Source organism: Rhinoraja longicauda, chromosome 15, assembly GCF_053455715.1.
Source record: "Rhinoraja longicauda isolate Sanriku21f chromosome 15, sRhiLon1.1, whole genome shotgun sequence".
Classification (NCBI taxonomy): domain Eukaryota; kingdom Metazoa; phylum Chordata; class Chondrichthyes; order Rajiformes; family Arhynchobatidae; genus Rhinoraja; species Rhinoraja longicauda.
The window spans coordinates 48,017,566-48,029,672 of NC_135967.1; the positions used below are offsets into that span (position 1 = coordinate 48,017,566).

Consider the following 12,107-nt stretch of genomic DNA (forward strand, 5'->3'; position numbering starts at 1 on the left):
CAAGAGGATTTGAGTTTAGGAGCAGGGAGGTTCTGCTGCAGTTGTACAGGGCCTTGGTGAGACCGCACCTGGAGTATTGTGTGCAGTTTTGGTCTCCTAACCTGAGGAAAGACGTTCTTGCCTTAGAGGGAGTACAGAGAAGGTTCACCAGATTGATCCCTGGGATGGCGGGACTTACATATGAGGAAAGACTAGATAGACTGGGCTTGTACTCGCTGGAATTTAGAAGACTGAGGGGGGATCTTATAGAAACATATAAAATTCTTAAGGGGTTGGAGAGGCTAGATGCGGGAAGATTGTTCCCGATGTTGGGGGAGTCCAGAACCAGGAGTCACAGCTTAAGGATAAGGGGGAAGTCTTTTAGGACCGAGATGAGAAAACATTTCTTCACACAGAGAGTGGTGAGTCTGTGGAATTCTCTGCCACAGAAGGTAGTTGAGGCCAGTTCATTGGCTATATTTAAGAGGGAGTTAGATGTGGCCCTTTTTGCTAAAGGGATCAGGGGGTATGGAGAGAAGGCAGGTACAGGCTACTGAGCTGAATGATCAGCCATGATCATATTGAATGGCGGTGCAGGCTCGAAGGGCCGAATGGCCTACTCCTGCACCTATTTTCTATGTTTCTAATTGACGATTTATTTTCTCTCATTTATAAACTTCCCTTTTTGATTCTTATTGCCGATAAACTGAACTGTGGACTAATTTGTACTCGTCAAGGAACCTCCCCATAGATCTGTGTTGATTGATTGAAAGATACAGTGTGGAAACAGGCCCTTCAGCCCACTGAGACCATGCTGACCATCGATCAACCATTCACACTAGTTCTATATTATCCCACTTTCTGATCCACTCCCTGCACACTGGAACAATTTTGCAGATACCGATTAACCCACAAACCTACACGGTTTCAGAATATGGGAGGAAACCGGAACACCCTGAGGAAACCCACACGATCACAGAGAGAACGTGCAAACTCCACACAAACAGCAACCGAGGTTCGATTCGAACCACGTCTCTGGGGCTGTGGGGCAGCAGCTCAGCCAGCTGCTCTACTGCATTACAGGAAGAAACAGAGCACCCAAGGGGAAACGTGCAGTCACGTGGAGTATGTGTAAAACACATCAAGGCAGCAGTTCAGGTCAGGAGGCAGATCTTGCTTCTGTGTAGTTTGCATACTAAATAGGTACTGGCTGGTCATTTGCATTACAGGTTAGTGCCTGTAACCTGCACCAACCTCAATGTGTTTGCAACACTTGGTCTGCATTAATGAAAGCTGCACCTCTTGAATTAGAGAATCGCGTTGTGTTTGTAGAACTCGCTACCTAACGGCCAAATATGGTTTGTCTACAAGTTTGCAGATGACACCACACTGTGGTGGGTCGGATCACAAACAATGATGAGACTAAGTACAGGAAGGAGATAGAGAAGTTAGTATCAGGGTGTCAGGCCAGCAATCTTTCCCTCAATGTCAGTAAGATGAAGGAGCTAGCAACAGCCAAAAATGCACACCGACGCCTTTACTTGCTGAGGAGACTGAGGAAATTTGGCATGTCTCCAGTGACTCTTACACACTTCTACAGATGCTCCATAGAATGCATACTGTCAGCTTGCATCACAGCTTGGTTTAGGAACGGCTCTGCCCAAGCCGGCAAGAAATTGCAGAGAGTAGCCCAGTGTATCACACAAACCAGATTCCCCACCATTGACTCTATCTACACTTTGTGTTGCTGCAGAAAAGCAGCCAAAATAATCAAAGACGTCTCATTCCTTGTTCTCCCTGCTCCAATCTGGCACCAGATACAGCAGCTTGAAAGCGTGCACCAGCAGTGTCAGGAACCTCATTGCGGCCATTGGAACTGGTGCGCTACAATGCTGAGAAACTATATGCTGCACTCTGTATCATTCCCTTCCTTCTTGAGTGTGGTTTGATGTATTCATGTCTGCTATTATCTGATCTGATTGGATAACATGCAAAACAAGGCTTTTCACTGTATCTCATTATGTACGGCAATAATAAACCTAAACTTAAATCTAGATATTCTGCAAATGTCCTGAACCAGAATCGAAAATCTTACATGAATCTCACATCATGTAAAAGACTGGGACTAGCGTGACATGGCATCTTGGTCAGCATGGACAAGTTGGGCTGAATGGCCTTTTTTTCATGCTGTATGATTATGAGATCTTTGGAAAATAGAATTAGGGTCTTAACTCTGGTACAATTTTTAGTTAAATAGTTATCTTTTTGTGCAACTCTCCCTTGTCCAGTCCCACCATTCTTCTACCCACTGAGTGTCATTTTATGTAGTGAACCAGTGAAGGAGGAGATCTTGTAAGATTTACTAATGAATCATATACTTGTGTGCACAGAACCCAGTATTCAATTCCATTTCATTCAATGAAACAACAACTGCTTCATATAATGCCGCACATCTCAATATTGCATCACTCCAAGGTGCAGTATACCTGCTTGTCTTCACAATATAAATATATTTAAGGACGATTACCTGAAATTGTGTCTGTTGTTCAGGTTTCGGTTTGGCTTTCATCGCCTACCCAGAGGCTTTAGCACATCTGCCGTGGGCTCCTCTCTGGTCCGTATTGTTTTTCTTCATGTTGCTCACGCTGGGACTCGACACTCAGTTTGCAGGTTTAGGTAAGAGTGGCTCTGCCAAATTTAACAACACTTTTGATATTTCTTCATTCAAGCTGAGTAAATGTTGCTGTTGATTGTAATGGTTAGATATTACGGATGGGAAAGAGCTGGGAAATGATGGTAGATGTGTACACAGCTGTGGGCACATCACCAATTTGCCTTCTTAATAACAGACTAGTATTTGTAGTCTACCATCTATTGCACAATCATTAGCAACTCTTGTTTCTCTGCTTGAAGCCAGGGATTTGTGCACTAGGTATCTGAGGATAATAATTGTGCTAATGATTGTGCAGTAGATGGCTTCTCCCTAACAATTTGCCCGTTCAGAGTAACGAATTGGATTACATATGGAGGACAGATGTACAGAGAAACTGCCTCAGCTGTTCCCTCAGTCTCATCACTCCAGCCTTTGATAAGGTGCCATGTGTTGGGCTGCTTCGGAAGATGAGAGCCAACGGTATCAAAGGGCAGATACGAGCATGGACAGCAGGTTGGCTGGATGGCAGAAGATAAAGAGTGGCAATAAAGGGGGCTTTTTCTGGTTGGCTGCCAGTGACTAGTGAAGTCCCACAAGGGTCGATGATGGGGCCGCTACTCTTCACGTTGTATATTAATGATTTGCATGAGAGGATTGAAGGCTCTGTTGTAAAGTTTGCGGATGATACGAAAATAGGTGGAGGGGCAGGTAGTGTAGAGAAAGCAGGGACTCCGTAGTAGGATATGGACAGGTTGGGAGAGTGGGCAGAGAAGTGGCAGATGGAATATAATGTAGCAAAGTGTGGAGTCGTGCATTTTGGTAGTAGGAAAGTGTAGACTATTTTCTAAATGGGGTGAGAATCCAGAAATCGGAGGTGCAAAGGGACTTGGGAGTGCTGGTGCAGGATTCCCAAAAAGTTAATCTGCAAGTCAAATTGGTGGTAAAGAAAGCAAACTCAATGCTAGCATTTATTTCAAGAGGGCTTGTAGACAAAAACAGGGATGTAATGTTGAGGTTCTACTAGGCGCTGGTAAGGCCGCATTTGGAATATTGTGAGGAATTTTGGGCACTATATCTGAGGAAGGATGGCCTGGATCTGGAGAGGGTCCAGAGGAGGTTTACCAGGAATAAGTAGGTTAACGTATGATGAGTGTTTGTCGGCACTGGGCCTGCACTTGCTGGAGTTTAGAAGAATAAGGAGGACCTAATTGAAACATACAGAATAGTGAAAGGATTGGGTAGGGTGGATGTGGAGAGGATGTTCCCACTAGTGGGAGAGTCTACGACCAGAGGTCATTGCCTCAGAATTAAAGGACGTTCTTTTAGGAAGGAGATGGGAAGAAATTTCTTTAGTCAGAGGGTGGTGAATAAGAGGGTGGTGAATCTGTGGATTTTTTTGACACAGAATGCTGTGGAGGGCAAGTCGGTGGATATTTTTAAGGCAGAGATAGATAGATTCTTGATTAGTTGAGGTGTCAGAGGTTATGGGAAGAAGGCAGGAGAATGGGGTTAGGAGAGAGAGACAGATCAGCTATGATTGAATGGTGGAATAGACTTGATGGGCCGAATGGCCTAATTATACTCCTATTCCTTATGACCTTATGAGGGAATACTGTGGGACACTGATTACCATCGATTTAAACATTTCTTTCCCCAGAAACAATTCTAACGAGTCTGCTGGACCAGTTTCCAAAGATGTTGAAATCTAAACGTATTTATATGACAAGTGGAATTTGCTTGGTGTTTTATTTCGTCAGCCTTGTGTTTGTTACAGAGGTATGATGTTCATTAGTAGTTTTTTATGTTTAGTGCTGTCATAGCTGATCAGAAACTAGATGGGAGCAGGATTTAAGGAAGAATCTCGCTGTCCTAATGCATGGATTTGAATAGAAACACAGACCATTCCTTTCCTCACATCATCTTTGTTCTACCCATGCCTGGCTCTGTTGCTACAGCTAGAGGATTTTGTGCAGAACATAGAACACAGGAACAGGTCCTTCCACCCACAATGTTTCTGTCAAACATGTCACTAAGACCAATCCTTGTCGGATGCACAATCTATAACCACCACAGTGAATAGCTTTTGTTGCGTGCTAACCAGTCAGTGGAATGGCAATACAAGATTACAATCGAGCCATTCACAGTGTACGATACATGATATGGGGATAACGTTTAGTGCAACATAAACCTAGTAAAGTCCAATCAAAGATAGTTCAGGGGTCACCAGTGAGGTAGATAGTAGTTCAGGACTGCTCTCTAGTTGCAGTAGGATAGTTCAGTTGCCTGATAACAGCTGGGACGAAATTGTCCCTGAATCTGGAAGTGCGTGTTTTCACACTTCTACATGTTTTGCCCGATGGGAGGGTGGAGAAGATTATGCTGCTGGCCTTGCCGAGGCAGCGTGAGGGATAAATAGAGTTAATGGAAGGGAAGTCGGTTTGTGTGATGGTCTGTGCAGTGTCCACAATTCGCTACATTGCCATTTGTATTGCCACTTTCAGGGACTAGATTGTAACCTGTACAATGCGATTGAAAGAGCAGAACTATGGGCTAACACTTTACATGGAAATAGAAACAACATAGGTCATTGACAATGTGTAGAAAGAACAGGGCAAGCAATGAGTGAACAATGGAAGAAACAGATGCATTCCAAATGCCAGGAAAATCTGGTTGGTAAAATAAGCTAATCAAGTAAAGACAGAATATTACAAAATAAATGAAACAGATGAGACTTTAAACAGTTCGTGTGGACAGTACGGGACTGTGCGAGAAGGGGATAATTACTTCTATGGAGCAAAAGGAAAGGTAAATGGAAATAGCAAAGTTATTTGAAAGAGAACATTTCTTCAGCCTGAGTTTAGCTCAGAAGACTGGTTTGATCCCTCTGTTGATTGATGGAATGCTTCAAAGCTTCTTGTCCCTGTACAATAAGGAATCCTCAGCCCAGCCTCAGAATAAAACGATGCACCTTTAGAAAGGAGATGAGGAGGAATTTCTTTAGTCAGATGGTGGTAAACTGGTGGAATTCATTGCCATAGATGGCGGTGGAGGCGTCAATTGATATTTTTAAGGCGGAGATTGACAGATTTCTGATTAGTAGCGGTGTCAGGGGTTATGGGGAGAAGGCAGGAGAATGGGTTGAGAGGGAAAGCTAGATCAGCCATGGTGGAGTAGACTTGATGGGCTGAATGGCCTAATTCTGCACCTATCACATGAACACGATAAGAAAAAAAAATCCTGATCCCCACAATACAGAAAATGGCAACTTGGAAATATACTGCACAGAAGTGCTGCCCGGAGCCAGCCCATCAATGCTGGACTGCTTGCTCATTTACATTGATCCCATTTTCCCGCATGAGGACCATATCATTTTGTGGGTCGTGCTTATTTAAGAGTCTGTTTAAATGCTTCTTAAATGTAATAATCATATCCGATTTAACGGTTCCTTTTCAGAATGGCAGACAGTGACTAGTGGGGTGCCACAAGGCTCGGTGCTGGGACCCCAGTTGTTTACAATATATATTAACGATTTAGACGAGGGAATTAAATGTAGCATCTCTAAGTTTGCAGATAACACAAAGCTGGGTGGCAGTGTGAGCTGCGAGGAGGATGCTGTGAGGCTGCAGGGTGAATGAATAGGTTGGGTGAGTGGGCAGATGCATGGCAGATGCAGTATAATGTGGATAAATGTGAGGTCATCCACTTAGGTGGCAAAGAACAGGAAGGCAGATTATTATCTGAATGGTGTCAGATTAGAAGGGGAGATTAGGATTAGGAGACCTGGGTGTGCTTGTACATCAGTCACTGAAGGTAAGCATGCAGGTACAGCAAGCAGTGAAGAAAGCCAATGGCATGTTGGCCTTCAATGCAAAAGGATTTGAGTTTAGGAGCAAGGAGGTCCTATTGCAGTTGTAAAGGGGCCTGTTGAGACCGCACCTGGAGTATTGTGTGCAATTTTGGTCTCCTAATTTGAGGAAAGGTATTATTGCTATTGAGGGAGTGCAGTGTAGTTTTACCAGGTTAATTCCCGGGAAGGCAGGATTGACGTATGATGAAAGAATGGGTCGACTGAGCTTGTATTCACTGGAATTTAAAAGGATGAGAGGGGATCTTATAGAAATATATAAAGTTTGTAGAGGATTGGACAGGCTAGATCCAGGAAAAATGTTCCCAATGTTGGGGGAGTCCAGAACCAGGGGTCACAGTTTAAGAATAAGCGGTAGGCTATTTAGGACTGAGATGAGGAAAAACTTCTTCACCCAGAGAGTTGTGAATCTGTGGAATTCTCTGCCACAGAAGGCAGTGGAGGCCAATTCATTGGATGTTTTCAAGAGAGTGTTAGGACTAAGGGAATTAAGGGATATGGGGGAATAGCCCGAATGGGGTACTGATTTTGGAAGGTCAGCCATGATCATATTGAATGGCGGTGCTGGCTCAAAGGGCCGAATGACCTACCCCTGCACCTATTTTCTATGTTTCTATGATTCCACCACCTCCTCTAGTAGTGCATTCCAAATATCAACCACTCTGTGTTATCTTAATCCTGAGGTTCATTTTAAGTCTCCTACCTATCACCTGAAATCTCGGTTTGAAGAAGGGTCTCGACCCAAAACGTCACCCATTCCTTCTATACAGAGATCCTGCCTGTCCAGCTGAGTTACTCCAGCATTTTGTGTCTATCTACCTGAAAACTGCACCCTCTTATTTTGATCGCCTTGTGGTTTCAAAGATCGTCAAGCCACTTTTGCTCACATTTAGCTGTGAAACTATGTGGACATTAGCATTAAATGCATTGCTGAGTTAGAGAGCCAAAAAGAGATGTCGTAGAAGCCTTGAAAGGTGAGGAATGGCGGGATACATTGGGCAGTTTCCAAACAATTGAAATTCTCATTTTAATGTTGATGCCATGATTTTGTGATGCAGCATTTTCTAACTCTGGCTTTAATTTTAGGCTGGAATTTACTGGGTGCATTTAATTGATTATTTCTGCACCGGGTGGATTATCATGATTGTGGCCCTGCTGGAAGTGACCGGTCTGAGCTGGATTTATGGTAAACACAACAGGGAAAGTGCTGACTCTAAATTAGTTTGTTAAAACACTAAATGCATGACAATCAAGTTAAGAGTGTTTAATTGTCATATGTACCAGAAACACAACAATGGGATTCTTACTTGCTGCAGCACTAACAGTCCCACAAACACAATAATCATAGATAGCCTAATAAACAGATAAAATGAATGGAAGGGAAGGCAGATTGTTTTAAGCAGAGGTTGGTAGGTGCCTGGAACGTGCTGCAGGGGGTGATGGTGGAGGCAGATACAATAGTAATGTTTAAGAAACCTTTGGATGGGCACATGGATATGCAGGGAATGGAGGGAATTGGAATAAATGCAGACAGACAAGAGATGGTCTTGGCATCATGTTCATCACAGACATTGTGGGCTGAAGGGCCTGTTGCTGTGTTGTACTGTTCTATGCTTTATGTAAAGTGAGTGCAGTTCATGATGCATATAAATGGTAGTGCAGGCTCAGTAACTCCCATGTTACTATGGAAGTCATTTTGTAATATCTCCCAATTATAATGACAACAGAATCACAGGATGTTCTGTGCGGGGTGAAGGGAAGTGAGAGCAGAACGGTGGGACGCAGATGAGGGCTTCATCCACGAGCAGGTGAGAAGACAGGTTTAATGAAGACAGATAACATCTGCCGAGAGTGGAAAGCCTTATTGTGGGAGGAGACATAGGGATTGAAAGTAATGGATGGCGTCTTTGCAAGAGTCAGGGTGGGAGGAGGTCCAGTCAAGGTGACAAGAATATTGGAAGGAAGAGATGGCATCCTTGCCAAAGGCAGATAAATTGAGACTTAAAGATGATATCTTTGCAAGAGAATGAAAAGTTGAGAGAAATAAGACTCTTACCTTGTCTGAAATTAACATTGCATCCATTTTATAATTTAATCTGTTCCTAATGCAAGATATGTGCACAAAAGTGCTATACTAAAGACCAGATCAGCCAATTCATTACCTGTCCCTGTTTTCTTGTTGTTCACAGGGATAAACAGGTTCATCAAGGACATTGAGATGATGATTGGGAGGAGGATTTGGTTCTTCTGGCTGTGGTGGAGAGTGTGTTGGCTTTTCATCTCTCCGATCTTGCTGGCTGTAAGGAAAATGCAATATTTAGAGCACAGAAACAGGTCCTTTGGCCCATAATGGCTGCCACAATATCATTAAACTAATCTCCTCTGCCTAAACATGATCCATATTACTCAATTATTTGCATATTCATGTGCTTATCCAAAAGCTTCTTAAACACCACTATTACATCTGCCTCCCCAACCATGGTGTTCCAGGTGCCCACCACTCCCCGTGTACAAATAAAACATGCCCCCACATCTCCTTTCAAACTTCCACCCTCTGACGAGAAAGCTCTGTCCTCCAGTCTTTGACATTTCCATCCTGGGGACAATTTGTGAATGTCTGCTCTATCTATGCCTTTCAATTTATGTCACGTTGCCCCTGTCTCTAATGTTCCAGAGTAAACAATCCAACTTTGTCCAACCTTTCCTTATAGCTAATGCTCTCTAATCTAGTCAGTGTTCTCTTGTGCACCCGATCCAAATCCCCACCATCCTTCCTGTAATGGGCGACTAGAACAGCACACCGTACTCCAAATGTGACCTAACGAAAGTTTTGTAAAGCTCAAACATAACTTCCTGACTCTTGCACTCAATGCCCTGACTGATGAATGTAAGCATATGCCTGCTTTACCATTCTATCAATTTGCATTGCCACTTTCAGGGAGCTATGGACTTGGAAATAAGATACCTCTGTACATCAGTGGTGTTATAATAATAATAATAATAATGTATTTTATTTATATAGCGCTTTTCATATACCCAAAGACGCTTTACAGAGATTTAGAGAACATAGGGAAATGAATAAATAGATAAATAAGTAAATAAGTAAACGGACAGAGAAAGGAGACAGAAGGTGAGGTGACCTTCAGTGGTTGAAGGCAGTACTGAACAGGTGAGACTTCTGCGATGTTTTGAATGTGGTGAGTGTGGAGGAGTCTCTAACGGTTTGGGGTAGTGAGTTCCATAGGGTGGGAGCAGCGATGGAGAAAGCCCTGTCCCCCCAGGATCTGAGTTTGGTCCGGATGTGGGGGGATAGGGGATTGGCAGCAGCAGAGCGGAGGGTGCAGGTGGGAGTGTGCCTGTGGAGGAGGTCGGTCAGGTAGGATGGGGCCAGGTTATGGAGGGCTTTGTAGGTTATGAGGAGGATTTTGTACTGGATTCTCTGGGGGATGGGGAGCCAGTGGAGTTTGTAAAGGATGGGGGTGATATGGTCACGGATCGGGGTGTGGGTGAGTAGACGGGCAGCGGAGTTTTTAATGTATTGAAGTTTACTGATGATTTTTGAGGGTGCGCCATAGAGGCTGTTGCAGTAGTCCAGACGGGAGGTGATGAAGGCGTGGATGAGGGTTTCTGCAGCTGTGGAGGAGAGGGATGGACGGAGACGGGCAATGTTTTTGAGGTGGAAGAAGGCTGTCTTTGTGATGTGTTTGTCGAAGGAGAGGGTTTGATCAAAGATGATTCCAAGATTCCGGATGTGAGGGCAGGTGGATACTGGGAGACCAACAATGTTGAGGATGACGTTTTGGGTGGATTTGGTGAGCGTTTTTGGACCAATGATGATGATTTCAGATTTGTTGCATTTGAGTTTGAGGAAATTTGATTGAAGCCAAGATTTTATTTCAGTGATGCAGTTTGTCAGTGTAGAGTGTGTGGTGGGGGAGATTGACTTGGTGGAGATGAGGAGCTGGATATCATCGGCGAAGCAGTGGAAGTTGAGACCATGACGGCGGATTAATTGACCAAGGGGGAACAGGTAGAGGATGAAGAGGAGGGGGCCAAGGACTGAGCCTTGGGGGACACCTTGGGGGAGGGGAGCGGTGGGGGATTTACAGTTGTTAATGGATATGAACTGGTGTCTGTCAGAGAGGTAAGATTTGAACCAGGATAGGGCTGTGCCGGTGATGTTAAGGGAGGTTTCAAGTCGGGTGAGGAGAATCGAGTGATTTATGGTGTCAAAGGCGGCGCTGAGGTCAAGTAGGATGAGGATGTTGAGGTTGCCAGCGTCGGAGGAGAGGAGAATGTCGTTTGTGTCTTGCTATTAACTGTGTACTTTCCCTTCCCAAGGTGCAACATCTCACACTTGCATAAATGGACCTACATTTACTGTTTACTCACCCGAATGTATAACTGATCAATATCCCACTCTGTCCATTGACAACCGTCTTCATTGTCCACATTCCAATCAATGTTGTGTTATTTACAAACTTGCTCACCAACTCGTCTACATTTTTGTCCAAGTCATTTACATACTTATATTTCCATTCCTTTGCGGATCACCACTGATCACAGACATTCAGCTAGACATTTCGGGTCGAGACCCTTCTTCAGAATGGTCTTGACCGGAAACGTCACCCATTCCTTCTCTCCAGAGTTGCTGTCTGACCTGCTGAGTTACTCCAACATTTTGTGTCTACCATTGTCAAAATAATTGATTCTTTGGCGGATCCCATGCATCTTAACCTTCCGGATCAGCCAACAATCAGGGATAAAATGCCTTACTATCTTTTACTGCCCTATCCTCATTTACTGCCCTACCTTACCCCGATCACCTTTGTTATCTCATCAAAACCCGCTATCAAGTTAGTAAGACATGTAAACTGGAAACAATCCCACGACAGACCAAGTCTCATTAAATTATTTCTTGTTATGTCCAATCATTTGCACAGGTAATATTATTCTGGTCTTTGGCGACATTTTCCATGCCAACATATGGACCTGTTGAGTACCCAGAGTGGGCAATAGCTCTTGGCTGGTTCATACTAATCTTCTGCATCAGTTGGATTCCCATTGTTGCCATCCTGAAAGTTGCCCAAGCTAACGGCACCAACTTGTACCAGGTAAGAAAGCACTGCTTTATCCCATAAACATGAAGGAAAGGAATTTTAAAGAGTTTACCCCAATCACTTACTGTGCAATGGTTGGTAGGTTTAGGTTTAGAGTGCAGAGACGATTTATGAGGATTTATGAGGATGTTGCCAGGATTCGAGGGGCTGAGCTATAGGGAAAGATTTGGGCAGGCTAGGAATTTATTTGTGGAGTGCAGGAGGCTGAGGGGTGATCAGAGAATTGTATAAAGATGGGAATAGATAGGGATTATTGCACAGTCTTTTACCAGCGTCAGGCACTCATGAACCAGATTACATGGGTTTAAGGTGAGAGGGCCAAGAATTAATACGAATTTGTGGGGCAACGTTTTCACACAGGGAGTGGGGGTATATGGACCGAGCTGCCAGAGGAGGTAGTCGAGGAAGATACTATAACAGCATTTAAAAGACACTGGGACGGGTACATGTATAGGAAAGGTTTAGACATGGGTAGATGCAGTCAAATGGG

The 12,107-nt window shown here is 44.0% G+C and overlaps 1 protein-coding gene across 1 annotated transcript in view; it reads left to right on the plus strand.

The window, feature by feature from the left end:
* The window catches only part of LOC144600294 (sodium- and chloride-dependent neutral and basic amino acid transporter B(0+)-like), a 40,974-nt gene that overhangs the window by 17,218 nt on the left and 11,649 nt on the right, over positions 1-12,107 (plus strand). Inside the window, exons 8-12 of the mRNA XM_078411860.1 lie at positions 2,530-2,655; positions 4,290-4,408; positions 7,584-7,683; positions 8,687-8,796; positions 11,441-11,611. Of these exons, the coding sequence (XP_078267986.1) occupies positions 2,530-2,655; positions 4,290-4,408; positions 7,584-7,683; positions 8,687-8,796; positions 11,441-11,611 (626 nt within the window). The remainder of the gene's footprint in view (positions 1-2,529; positions 2,656-4,289; positions 4,409-7,583; positions 7,684-8,686; positions 8,797-11,440; positions 11,612-12,107) is intronic.